Source organism: Grus americana, chromosome 4 (assembly GCF_028858705.1).
Source record: "Grus americana isolate bGruAme1 chromosome 4, bGruAme1.mat, whole genome shotgun sequence".
NCBI classification, from domain to species: Eukaryota; Metazoa; Chordata; class Aves; order Gruiformes; family Gruidae; genus Grus; species Grus americana.
The window spans coordinates 28,358,358-28,371,444 of record NC_072855.1 but is presented as its reverse complement, the minus strand read 5'-3'; the positions used below and the strand labels follow the sequence as shown (position 1 = coordinate 28,371,444).

Below are 13,087 nucleotides of genomic sequence, written 5' to 3'. Positions count from 1 at the left end.
CCCTTGCAAGAAGCTAGATGCAGAACACCTTTAGCTAGGTAACTATGCCTTGCTCCTTCTGGAGCCATAGTATTTCTTAAAATGTCACGGCATAAAGGATGTATCTCTTCCAAGGTAGAAAGGAAGGTCTTTCTGTTAATGTGTGTGTTTGACATAAGCAAAGAGAGCAATGGTGGGAAGTGAACCAAACCGAAGCAGTGTCTCTTCTTTACTGAACATCATTGTCAGTGCAGAGGTGGTGCTTGAGCACGGCTCAGTGACCCCCCGCCCCACCCCGGCACGGCAACAGGAGGGAAGAGCAGGATAAACATAAACAGAGCCTCATCAGTACTGCTAGCCCCGGACCTGGGAACCAGAAGTCAGCCCCACAGGGGTCTTGAGATTCAGAAGTCTCAGTTTTACTTACCTGCCTGAAGGATTTTGGGTTCTTTATACAGAAAAGACTTAGGTCAAATTTTCAGGTTTTTCTCTCCCACTGTACAATCCAGAGACTTTGCAACTCTCCTGCTCTCTCTTTGAAAGAAAAATAGGGCTCCTCCTGCCTTTGAGAGACCCAGGCAAGCCAAGCACCATGAAGGCAGGGAGAAAATCACTAGAGCTGACACCAGTGCCTTCAGCGTGAGTCAGGAGCCAGACCTATGGCTCCGATGGCATGCTTTAACTTATTCCCCAGACATCTGCCCATGACTCATGACTTCTGGGATTAATGGATGTGTAATGACTGGGAACATGAAGCCTTCCAGGGAGGCACTTTGTTGGTGCTTCTGCTCTCTCGTTCCCTCTGGGAGCAGGGGCCAGCAGTGGGATGCAGCTATCTTAAAATAAGGTGGTGTAGTGTGGAGGCTCCGCCTGAAAGCAGGAACCTGAAGGAGACCACAAGCAGGAACACCCAGCCTTCCTCTCCCTCTGAGCCATGGCAGCCCCCGTGAGCTGCCCGTGCTTCGGCCCCCTGCCCCTCTCTCTGCCCTGCCTGCTGCCTCTGAAAGCTGCAGAAGGTTTGCTACTGTTGCTCAGGGCAACCAAAAATTTTGACACATTTTGCATTAAACTTGGAAGCTCTAACAGGGGAAGGCAGGGTACAGGGCAGTGACTTCCCAAATTCCTTCCCACAACTCTGGCTGCCAGGTCCTGCACCTCAATGAAACAGCCAGCCTTGTACTTGTTTTAGAAAAAAAACCCTCTATTCTCCCCACATGAAGAGATCTTCTTATCATGTTTTCAGATACAGAAATCAGGAGATCCACTTTATTCCCTGCTTTGCCACTGAGAAGGTGACAATGACCTGCCCCAATGGCCCTGGCACCTCTAGGCTCCTGCTGCAGATGTGACATGGGTCAGTGACATGCCCGATTATATGAGTGTGTCCCCTGTGGAAGCAGTAGGGTTAGACAAGAAAGGAGATGATGGAGGCATAGGAATTCTTTAATACTTTCTTGCTGAGAACACTTTTTGCCCCAAATTGGCAGTTCCTGGAGTGAGTTCCTGCTTCCACAAACACATTTCCATTGCAGTGTGTAGAGTAGAGGTCCCCTTAAATATGAAGCTCACCGTTTACCTCCTTAAACTTCCATGTGTCAATCACTAGAAGAATCCACATAAATCTTATTGCAATCAGTAATAGCAATATATATGTGTATATGTGTGTATATATATATTTGGTACCTAAAGGATTTTCTAGCCTTATTCCAAGAAATCAAGGACATGTGTGTTAAAATAACCATGGTACTGTAGAACAGTCTTGTAAATACCATATGTCAGAGGAAAAAATACACGGCTAAATGCATGTCGGCATCAGTTCCTGCAGTTTCGTAGGAGTTCTGGCCATGGAAGTGAAGCAAAGCTGGGCCAGCTGAAGGTTCAGTTTTACACAGAGTTTATGCTGTGCTTTGAAAAGACAGCTGAGGTGGTGATTTAGAGACCTGACCTGGGACAGAGCAGGCTGGAATTAAGCTCCTGTTCTGCTCCAAATTCCTTCCATGGTGTTACAGTGTTGCGTTGTGACTTAGGCTTTTTGCACCTCAGTTCCCAGGGAAAAAGAATAGTACTTCATTGTGTCCAAGCCTTAGTTAGTCTTACCTATCTAGACTGTAAGCTCTTGAGAGAAAGAACTGTGCTTGGTAACATGTTTGCTACACTGAATGCAACTGGATCCTTTTAAAGCTGGAGGTAACAACTTTGTGATCAGATACCGAAATAAGGAGCTGGGAAAAAACCTACCAGAACTACACTAGGGAGGGAAAGCTGGACTGGGAGAAGAGCAGGAAAGAGCTTAAGCATCTGTCTTACTGCTTCCAGAGCAGAACTTAAATTGCAGTCAATAGGCCCAAAATCCGGACTGCTAAAATGTAACCACATGGCTAGAGGTGCAGTCAAGGCCCACAGTAGCCTGGTGTCCCCACCAACGGAGAACTCTTCCTCGAACAGGTAGTTCAGACTTCTCCTGAGCTCCAGATCAAAGTCTTGATAAAAGCAAGGACAGGTGTATTTTTTGTAGGTCCCCGTGATTTCTTTAATGTGCGTGGATGCAGGAGAGGAGGGTAGTGAAAGACCCCTTGCACCCTTGAGGAGGTGCAAGGAAAGGAGTAAAAGACTCTCTAGTTAGCCGTACAGAAAACGTAGCCGTGTCTTTTCTTGGTCATCTGCCAGAAATGGGGTTGGGGTACACATTTTCCAAAGAATGGATATTCAACCCCTGACCTTTAAAAAAGATGTACGTGAAGACAAGCTGTTTGATCAAGACTGTAAGAAGCTCTGTTGATATGGGCAGAAACTGTAGAAAGTCCAAGAAATCAATGACTTAGCTATTCAGATAAAGAAACATTTAGGTGTTTGGCAGAGATCCCAGTTTTATCTTCTCTTTTCTAAGTGTTAGAGGTTTTTAACTATGCAATATATAGTTGGGCATTAAAGATTTTCCCACTCTTTTCCATATAAGTTTGGCTGTCTTCATGGATTTGATGCCAGGACTAAATCAGGTCAAAATCAGTTGAATAATGAAATCTGCTGGGAAAAACGATGTAACCTATAATCTACCTATATAACCTGTAATGTTGGTGGAATCCATAGTTTAAAAAAAAAAAATTGGAAAGGCTAGATAGTGCCTTCCACAAGAAAAGTACTGACTTTCTTTTTCTTTCCACTTAATCTGATGGTAAAGTAGAAATTGGAAGAGTGACGAAAAACTTTTCTGCTTCTCTGTGTGTTGTGATAAATAAAAAATTATCAAGCTATATTGGAAGATCCATAGCTTTGGATAAAATGGCTTTTGAGGCATGGCCAGAATGTCTGCTTCATTAAAAATCATTAGGAGGATACATCAGCATAGGGGCAGTACAAAAAAAAAAAAAAAAAAAAAAGTCTGTTTAAAATATTCAAGTGCTTTCTGAGCATATGGAGCCGGGCAAAAATAGTCCCCTTCTTACAATAGTCCACGATGGGTGAGATTTCTTCAGAGAAATCTTGGAAGAATTGGTGGTAAAAGCTGGAGAAGCTGAGGAAGTGCCAAATTCAGCATTTTTAGGGGCCATCAATCCAGCCTGTGACCACTAAATCTTTCTTGGTGTCATCAAGTTCTTTTAGAGAGATGATATAACCCAGAAATCCTTCGAAGTGATCAAAGACCATTTGAAGCAGTATTTTTAAAATCAGCATACTGCTGGTGACAAAGCAGCACCCTGGGAGTCTCTGTGTGTGTCTATGCTACAAATACATTACAAAAGAATCTAGACTATCTCTTAAGATGTAACTAAAAAAATGTTGAAATTAGCCAGGGCAATGCATATATCAAAAGGTATAAACAGGTACTCAGAAGTGATTTATCTGACTTACAGGATGGTTTACTGTTATTTTGAACTGGTTTATGTTCCCTTCAAGCCCAGTTTTGTAAAAGTTTCAGCAATAAACAAATGATACAGTTGTTCAGATATCAAGGACAGCAATCTCTGGTTTTGGTATTAATCTTACTTAATACTTGATAGTCAGTGCTGGATCTAAGGGAGATATTATCCACCAATAAATTTGAAAAGTGTTTGAACTCATTTTCTAGATTTAGAGAAAGTGATTTCTCATTTAATTTTAGCACTTCAAGGGAGTAAAAGCACCCAGGTGGCACCTGGATCCTACACCAATATAACCTATGGCAGGGACGGTGTGACAGAAGGGCACTATGTCTACCTCTTCCTAGAAAAAACAACATGAGCATCTTCTTAGAAGCCATGAGTACTTCTTACCTGATGCCCTGGCATGGCATGTCCACAAATCTTTCAACCTGACATTACCTTTACTGAAGTACCTTTCCTGAAGAGACAAAAGGTATCAGTAATACTATTCTTCGTTCTAAAGAACCTGGGAATCATGCAAAGACCAGGTCCATTCCTGAAACTGCTGGAAGGGGGATAACCGAGTGAGTTTCTCTGATTTCTACCTGCAGAAGAACTACTGGGCCTATGGCATCCATGTTCCCTGTGACTCCAGGCACAGATCTCAGAGAGGGTTAAGCGATAACATTTCTCAGGACATTCATGTGGGGAGATCATTACCGGTGAATACCACTCGACTTTTCTATTTCAGTTCACGCAGGTGTCTGTACATATGCCGAAGGCAATAAAACAATCTAAACCCAAGGGTGCCCCGGGCTCTGCCAGGGTGGTGTTGGCTTTCTTCCACGGCAGCTGCTAGAAGTGGCAGTGCTGTAGAGCCGTGGTTTGCTCTGTGTCTGACTAGCCAGCAGAATTCTTCCCAGTACTCAATCACCATCTATTGCCTTTGTTTTAATTTTGTGAGTTTGGCTTCTGCCAGCAGAATTTTTCTGAGATATCCCTAGATCTGATGACATCACTTAGAAACATTTTCAATGTTCTGCTATGAGGGATTACTTTTTCTTGCAAGGGACAGGAAAACCAGAGATTCTTTTTATTGGAGGCCGGTCCCAAGCATCCCCTTGGGATAGTCCATGCTATAGCAGAAGACTGGTCCAGAAAACCAAATTACATCACTTTATAGAAGACCAAAAGTGGCTGATTAACCCAGGCAAACTTATCTGATGTAGGGAAATTGGACTCCTGAAGAGCTGCTGATCCATCCTTCTGTCGTTCCTGATCAGACTGCTAATGGAGCCAGCTCTTGCTGGTGTGGAGTTAAACAGGCTGATCCTAGAGCCTCATCACAGGAGCTGATGTGACCTTGCGTGACATCTTACCGTCTGCGTTGTCCAGGCTCGTAAATACTGCATGGAGCGCGCGTGCCGTCCATCGGCAGGCTGCCTGCTCTGTGAGGTTTCAGCAGAGCATTCCTCATTCCAGTAAGGCAGTCAGAGCAGGATCCTGTAAGGCAGTCAGCAGATAAGGATCCTGCCAAAATCTCAGGAAGCAGACTAATAATCTGCAGAGGCCTAAATGGGGCTTTTAAAATTGGAAGAAGAACTGACTGCCTAGACAGAGTTTTTTGAAAGATAAACAGCATCAGCAAGCTAAATGGATTTCAAGCACAGCTTTAATTGTTTTTCAAAGGAATCAGCAAAGGGCACCCTCACTGGAACAAGCTCTGAAGTACAATCAGGAAGATTTCAAGTGTATGGTAGTTTTGAAGATAATCAGGCATTTCAGTGCTGGGAGATACTGTAGCAAGTAATGAATAAAGCCTTTTTCTGTCAGCGTTGACAGTACTCTAGTCTTGGAGTCAATTACAGTACCTGCTCGGTGCACTCCTGCACAATGAACTTCAGCATCCTCGTTAAAATTGACATGCACACTGATTTCCAAACCTAAACAATTGCCCCTGCAGCACACTTGATCAGAAGAACAAGTTGTTAAATGCCAATACCTATTGCATGGGGGAACCCCCCCTTTCTCTTCCCTTCTCTTCCCCTCGCCACCCAACCAACCCAACAGCCTGTGACAGACTAGCAACACTTGTGAGTGAATTATACTGTAATTGCCGCAGAATCCCTTGGACCTTGTATAATGGAAATTATTTGGGTCACCAAATCTTGTTTCCTAATTATAGGAATTAAAAGAGAGAGAGGAAAAAAAAGGTATAATGTGAAACGTTTCCCTTTTTCTGGCATTTTTGCTTTTAGAAACCCGGGATAACCCACTCGCTCCCAGGCATTTTGGGCACGCTCGGTTTTAACCTTGAAGTCAGAGCTCGCTCTCCTCCTTCTCTGCTCTCCCCCCAGCTCCTCTGACACCGGAGCGGAGGGACCCTCCTGCTCCCAAACCTCCCTCGCTGGGGAATTAATCCCCCCCCCCCCGCCTTGGCTTAGTTCCCCCCTCGGGGAGCAGAGATGATTGGGACGAACGAAGACTTCGCCGCCGCGGTCACCAGCACGATCTCCCCAAGCACCCTCCCGCACAGACACCCCACCTCGCCGCACCCCCACCGGCAGCCAACGGGCGGGCGGCTTTCACGGCCCGGCCGTCGCCCGGAGGGGGCTGCGGCGGCCTCCCTGTGCCACGGGGCGGCCGGGAGCCGAGAGCGGGGCGGAGCGCGGGGCCGCGGGCGGGGCGGGGCGGAGGAGGGAGGGAGGGAGGGGGGGGGGGAGCGGCGGGGACCGGCGCCTGTTGCCCCGAGAGAGTTAACGGCGCGGGGAAACTTGCCTCTCCTCCGCCCGTGCAGGGCGCCTGGCAACCGGGGCGCCGTGCATGTAGGGCCGCCGGGGGCTGCCGCCGCCCCCCCCTTCCCCCTCCCCCCCCGCCGGGCCCCGCGTCCCCCTCCCCGCCCCGGACAAGGCGTTTAACGTGCCCAGGCGTGAAGTATGGCATGCAAAGATGGTTTCTGCCAAGGAGCCAGCCATCGCCATGTCCTCGGGTCTCTCCATCGCCCTCCTGCACTGCCTGTGCCTGGCGACGTGGTGAGTACCCCCGGCGGCGGCGGCGGGGGCCCCGGGGCGGCTGGTCCCGGTGCCGCTGCCACCGCGGGCTCCCGGCGGCTCCGCTCACCCGTTCCCCCTTTGCCTCGTAGTCTCACCGGGCCGCCAGGGCAGAGCAAAAAAGAGGAGAAATTGTGGCCGGAGAATTTCACCAGCATCCTGAACAGCCTCCTGGATGGCTATGACAACCGGCTGCGACCGGGATTCGGGGGTACGGTGGCGGCGCGGTGCCGGCGTGGGTGGTGGTGGGGGGGCGTCGGGCAGGGGCGGGGGGCGCAGCGCTTTCCGCTCGTACCCACCCGTTACCGACTGAAAACGTCTGTTCCCCCCTCCCCGGCCCCGCGGTCCGAGCCCTCCGGGGAGGGAAGGGCCGGCAGTGAGGCAGCGCCTGGCCCCGAAAGCCCTGGGGGGGCTGAGCGACCCCCGCCGTGGGGGCCCTGCTGGGGCGGTCCCGGGCTCAGCCCCCGCTTCGCTGCTCTGCCCGCACCCTGGGCTCGGGCTGCTGCTCTTGCGCTGGGGGGAAAAACCCCCCAACCCTGAAGCCGCTGTGCGTTGGCTGGATGAGGATGGAGGGACCTGTCTGACATCCGGATTCTTCGGGTTCTTGGCAGTTTTTGACCCCTAAATGCCACGGATCGGGTCCCACTAGAAACAAGTGCACTTTTACCAGCCTAAGAGGTCAGGTCTTTGGTGGGTTCTGTTCCACTAGTTAGGGAAAACCAGAGCTCAGGTGCCGGAGTACACCAGTTCTTTACCACAGTTGCTCGAATTCCAGCTTTGATTTAGAAGTAGTAGATTTAATTGCTGTATAGGAATTAGAAGTGGAGGAGTGTTGAATTTGCCTTCGCCCGTGCTCAGCATGTGGGAGTTTTGTGCCCCTTTCCTGCCCCAGGCTGTTAAGATGCAGTTTTGTGCTGTCGAACAAGCAGCCAGATTTGCTGATCTTTATTGGTTTTAATGTTACTGTGTAGGGACTAGGAACCAAAAATCATTAGGATCCAGACAAAAATAAAAGTTTATTCTGTAATCTGGAATGAAGATATTAAAAATACAGATTTGAAAGTAGAAAAAGAAAATTTAAGAAGAAATGCTACAGTCCTCCTCATGATGCATAAAGCTATAACGAGCATTTTATAGGCTTGCTTCCTATACAGGATTGAATGAGATCCTTGCGTAGGTTTATGTTGCGAAATACTTTCTTCCTCCCCTGAAAGTACCTTCTTCATACACGTGATACATCTACACTGACATGTGTGCCAACACGTTCCCCACATGCCATATACAGTGCTCAGATACATGATCGTGATTGTTAAAGGACAACACCTGGCATCGTTGATCACTCCTTTATTATTTTGAGCGTATGGGATAAATGAGGGCCTTCTATAAGTTAGCTTACACGTTAAGTGAGAAGGAAGCTAAATTTATTAGCACCCGGAGGAATCATTGGGAGCTGGTAGCCTTTTGCAATTTAGTCTTTGCGGAGAGGTTACAGACACTTCTGCATGCGTACCAGAGATGTGCTATGTTTGGCATCATTTTAGGTTGAATGCCAACTAATTAGTCATCTAGCAAAGATGCTTTTTGAGCATTATCAGATTTCCAAAATTAAACAACTACTAAATATGTAATATGGCATACAGTTTATCTGATTTTTTATTTTTAATATAGTTGTCCTTTGCAAGATATTTTGCAAGAGTAGATCTTTTTACCCAGTAAGCGTTGCAGACTTTCAGCAAAATGCTATCAAGGAGAAAAAGTTCATTGTATCTCCTTGAACTTTCATAATGGCAATCTTGAAGTAAATGATAGAGGGAGGAAAAAAACCCTCAGGTTTCAGCCTGGGGAAAACACTTCTGGGTAAATATTTCACGAAATGGATATTATATTGCTTCTTGCTTCTTCCTCCTTATAACATATAAACTGCTTATCTTTGAGTTTTGAACTTGTAAGTAACACACGGGGGAAAAAATGCTTTATTTTTGAAAATGATGCCTGCCTCCCTGGCTCCTCACAGCAAAAGTTACCTTCACCTGATTTGACAAGAACAGCTTTTATAAAAAAAAAAAAACCACAAAACAAAACCAATCAAAGAAAGAAATTGCTGCAATTGGTCAGATTTGACTTGTTCACATAACTCAGAGTAGCAACTATAGATTAGTTATTAAAATATACACTATCCAAATCAAGTTTTCCCTATATTTTGGGGTTTTTTTGGCTGAATAAATCTTTATGACAAATGGGGCTTGCATCTTAAAAGTGGGTCACTCACTAGTTTATAGCATAACAAACAAAATGTTAGAGGGGATGGGAATATTCAGAGAGGGAAAGTATAGCGTGTTTTGGTAACGTTAAAGCTACGTCACTTTCTGATGAAGAGCAGAATATTTTTGTTTTATTCTTGAAGCTGATTCACCATCTAGTTTTCACGTGGCTCAAAATGAAACGAAGGTTTTATTTTAAGAACAAAAGGCCCCACAGAGGTCTGACTGATGCTGATTTTAAACTTCAAATCAATGACAACATTTCTAATTCTGGCGCAAATGATGTTTAAAATCAGATTAGGGAGGTAGCCAAATTTTGAATTTTGCTGGCATCTTCCAGAGTTGCCACAAATAAGAATTCATGAAGAATTTTTGCATACAGAGCGAAGTAGAAAATGTTAGATTTTGGAGATTTCCTAAAATTGGATCCAAATTCTCCACGCTATCATTAATTAGCACAATTTTTGGTAGTCACAGAGGAGAAGTTAAATTGCCTGAACATGCTTACAAATGTGGTGTCTCAGGAGGTTTTTGACCCTCAACGGAGTATATGGGAGCTCGTCTTGGTACTTCTTACGCAGGAGCATGGTGTATGTTGAGGGTCAATAGAGGAATAAAGTTGCCCATGTCATTTGGTTGACATTTTGCATTGCAAACACACTTTATTAAATGGATTAAAAAACACCTAAAAAGTTGCTGTCACTTACTAAGCACTGTGAGGTTTGGTAGTATATGAAAAAAACCCGGACAGGTTTATGAAAAAGGTTATTGAAGACCATTTAGGTGAAAGTTCCCATTAAGTTTGGAGGGGGAGGGAATCTAAAGAAGCAAGAGAGAAGCAAAGAGATTTCACCTAGAAATGTAATGAAACAAAGCAGAATGGGCAGTTTTGTGTAGGAAAGAAAAAAACCCCACAACAACAAAAACCCCCAAGTGCTGTCAGGAAGACTTTAAATGCATAAGAGTTTTGAATTTCAGTAGAGGGAAGGTATTTAGGGACTAATGAATTAAGTAATGCTATATGATCTTTGAAAATAGTGTGGTGGAAATGAAGTCAATTCCATTCCCTACGCTGTACACTCCATTTTATCATTATCCTGAATTTCAGAACGCAATTTGTAATGCACGGGGATTTCCTGGTCAAGACCACTCTATAATCTAACAGATCATAAGAACGGGATGTTTACACTTGTAGTGTGATTAATTAAAAACATTATCTGCTGGAAAACTTCAAGAGTGCTGCCACAATACTGTTTTGATTCAGATGGAGAACTTTGAAGGAAAAGCATTTCTAGTTATACCCTGACTCTGGTTTTCTTTTGCTTTTTAAAAATTTTCTGTATGATACAAACCAAAGGAAAACCATAGGAAGTTGCAAAACCTGGATTGTCTCTGAAACTCCCCTTGTTACCTTTCTACTGGTGATTAGTTTCAAAGTGACAGTAGAAATCCAGACGACTTTTTGACAGGAGCGTTGTTTGCTTGAAGTAAAAGGCCTGGGTCTGATTTGCCATTTTAAACACTTGCATGGTTTCAGACTTTACCTGAGCAACTCTTGACATAAATAAGCGCCTGATTCAAGCCTGTATTGGATTATAACTTTAGAAAATCTAATTGACTGAAAATTTCATGATATGGTAACTCATCACACTTTGGGAAGAAGGAATGAGAGGACTGAAGCTGGTGAGGACAGTGTCACTGTGTGCTGCCGTGTATCTGCTCATTTTTGTGATTTTTTTTTTTGTTAGGTGTGCCTTTTAGAGAACATCTCATCTCTAGTGTCTTGCCTTTAACGGCCAATTTTATGGCCAAACCAAAGAAGGAAGGTGGTGTGTGACTTGCCTCCTGCCCAAGGCTGTTGGGTTGACTGCAAAACCCACTGATGTTGGCTCTAAATGGACTGATGGTATCACCACCACTGGCTCGTTGTGGTGTGGTTGCCCACCAGTCAGTGAAAGCTGGAGCTCTCTCTCCTCTCGGATTATGTTACTTGCGTGAGGTAGTCTGGCACGAGCCGCGAGTCCCGCTATCAGCTAGCAAAATGGTGATAGCTCTGTGGCTTTCTGTTTAGAAGTTGCCACTTACGCTGGCTCATGAGTAGAAGGAACAGGACTATGTTCATTCATTTTCCTTTTTCTTTTTCTTTCCTCCTTCTTTTCATGTTCTTGCTCATGATCTTGTACCTGTGAAAGTGCAGCTGAGTACTTGGTGGAATTAAATATGTTGGCCATTGTCTCCCTTAAGAAGGGTAGGAGAAGGCTTCTTTGCCCCTTCTAGGCTCTTTGATGTTCAGCTGATGAACAGTGTTTCCGAAGAGTTTAATTTCCTGTCAATGCAGGAGGACTGACTTTAGTCAGAAAATAAACACAGAATACATTTGAAGAGTAAAGACAATTTTCTGGTTTTAGAGAACAGAAAAATATCTACGTGATTATCTGCTCTTCTTAGGAACTCTCACGTACCTTCAAGGTTCCATTGCTCAGCATAATAGATGATGTACTTTATTTATTTTTTAGATTGCAAATGGACTTAAGTGAGCACTGTAAAGTGAAGCTGATCCTTTTTTTTTCAGGCAGTTGTCCAGTCTTCCTTAGCTGGTGAGAGTAGATGACTCAAAGGCTTAACAGGATATGGTGTTAGATACCTGTAGTTGACTGATTTGAATTTGGCTGAGGTTAGTAATGCTTGAAGTCATTACCATCTGTCTATTGTTCAGTGACCTGTATAAAATTAGCTGATATTCTTAGTCCAGTTCTTACTAGACAGGTGTCCACATCACGAAAACTGGCACCAGTATCAAGCTTGTTGGCTGTCTCAGCAGAGATTATTTGCTGATGAACAGGCAAAGAAACAGAGTAGTCTCCTCATTTCTGGAGGTATGTTTCTCCGTTTTCAGGGCCCAGACATGCTGATGGATGAACATATGTAGAAACAAAGGTTACTGTGTGCTGCTGCATTTGTTACATTTGTTTTTTGGTAGAGAATGTAGCCCATGTGTTTGAATTCTACATTAATTTTTTAAAAATGCCCTACCTAGCTGTTCCGGCTTCCTAACAGAAATCTTACGTATAGCAGGTGTCCTCTGCTGTTCTTTCTGATAGAACGAAACAAGAGAACACGCTTCGTATGATGGTGGTTTTTGTTGGGTTTTTTTTTTTTATTTTATTTAAAAGATATCAACCCTATTCAGACAGCAAGAATTTGGAAAGAGAAAGCACCAAATCTTTTTCATGTAGTTATATTTTAAAAAATCTGTAGCATCTACTTTACTACTTTTTTACTTTTTTTTTTAGATGTAGCTGTAGGAACTGATGTAATATAATCTCATGTAGTTTATGTATCCTGGGACTGATCTCATAATAGCAACGATAACTGCACTTAGGATTTAAATTGTACTTTGTATACTGAAACCTTTGTACAGACTTGTTTGCTAATGTTCCCGATTGGTTGTGTGACTCTTGATGGCAAAATTTGCAACGCACAGAAAGTCTGCGCAGGATTTGACTGTTTACATACAGCGGAGATCTCTGCAGTGACAGTTGCCTATGGAGACGCGGGGATAATGGAGCCCAAAGTCTTTCACTGGGAAGCTGTGCTGCAGTTCAACCCATATGTTGGCATAAAATGCATGGGAGAGCTGTCTTATGTTCCTCTTCACAAGGTTAGGGCCTGGCATCGCTTCTCCAGCCCACATGTAACATCTCTATCTAACGCTGAACTATTCTGGCTTTTTGCAGGGGTTGCTTTTAATCCTGCCTGAGCTTCTTTAAAGTATATTATCTTGCAAGCAGTGATTCAGACTTAACTGTTCCCACTGCAGTGTGTAGGACTCTCCTCCTATTTCATTGACATAAAAATACACACCAGTATGTTATAAATAGTTCTTCAGCGTTCCTGAAGATTTATGGTGGATAGATGCTTTCTGAACATCCATTGAGGGATAAGCCCAAATGGTCAT

General features: G+C 44.5%; 1 protein-coding gene across 1 annotated transcript in view; it reads left to right on the top strand.

Annotated features, from left to right (window-relative positions):
* Positions 1-6,611: 6,611 nt before the first annotated feature.
* GABRA4 (gamma-aminobutyric acid type A receptor subunit alpha4) overlaps positions 6,612-13,087 on the top strand; it is a 44,787-nt gene continuing 38,311 nt past the window's right edge. The window contains exons 1-2 of the mRNA XM_054825204.1: positions 6,612-6,850; positions 6,961-7,079. Of these exons, the coding sequence (XP_054681179.1) occupies positions 6,768-6,850; positions 6,961-7,079 (202 nt within the window). The 5' untranslated portion in view covers positions 6,612-6,767. The remainder of the gene's footprint in view (positions 6,851-6,960; positions 7,080-13,087) is intronic.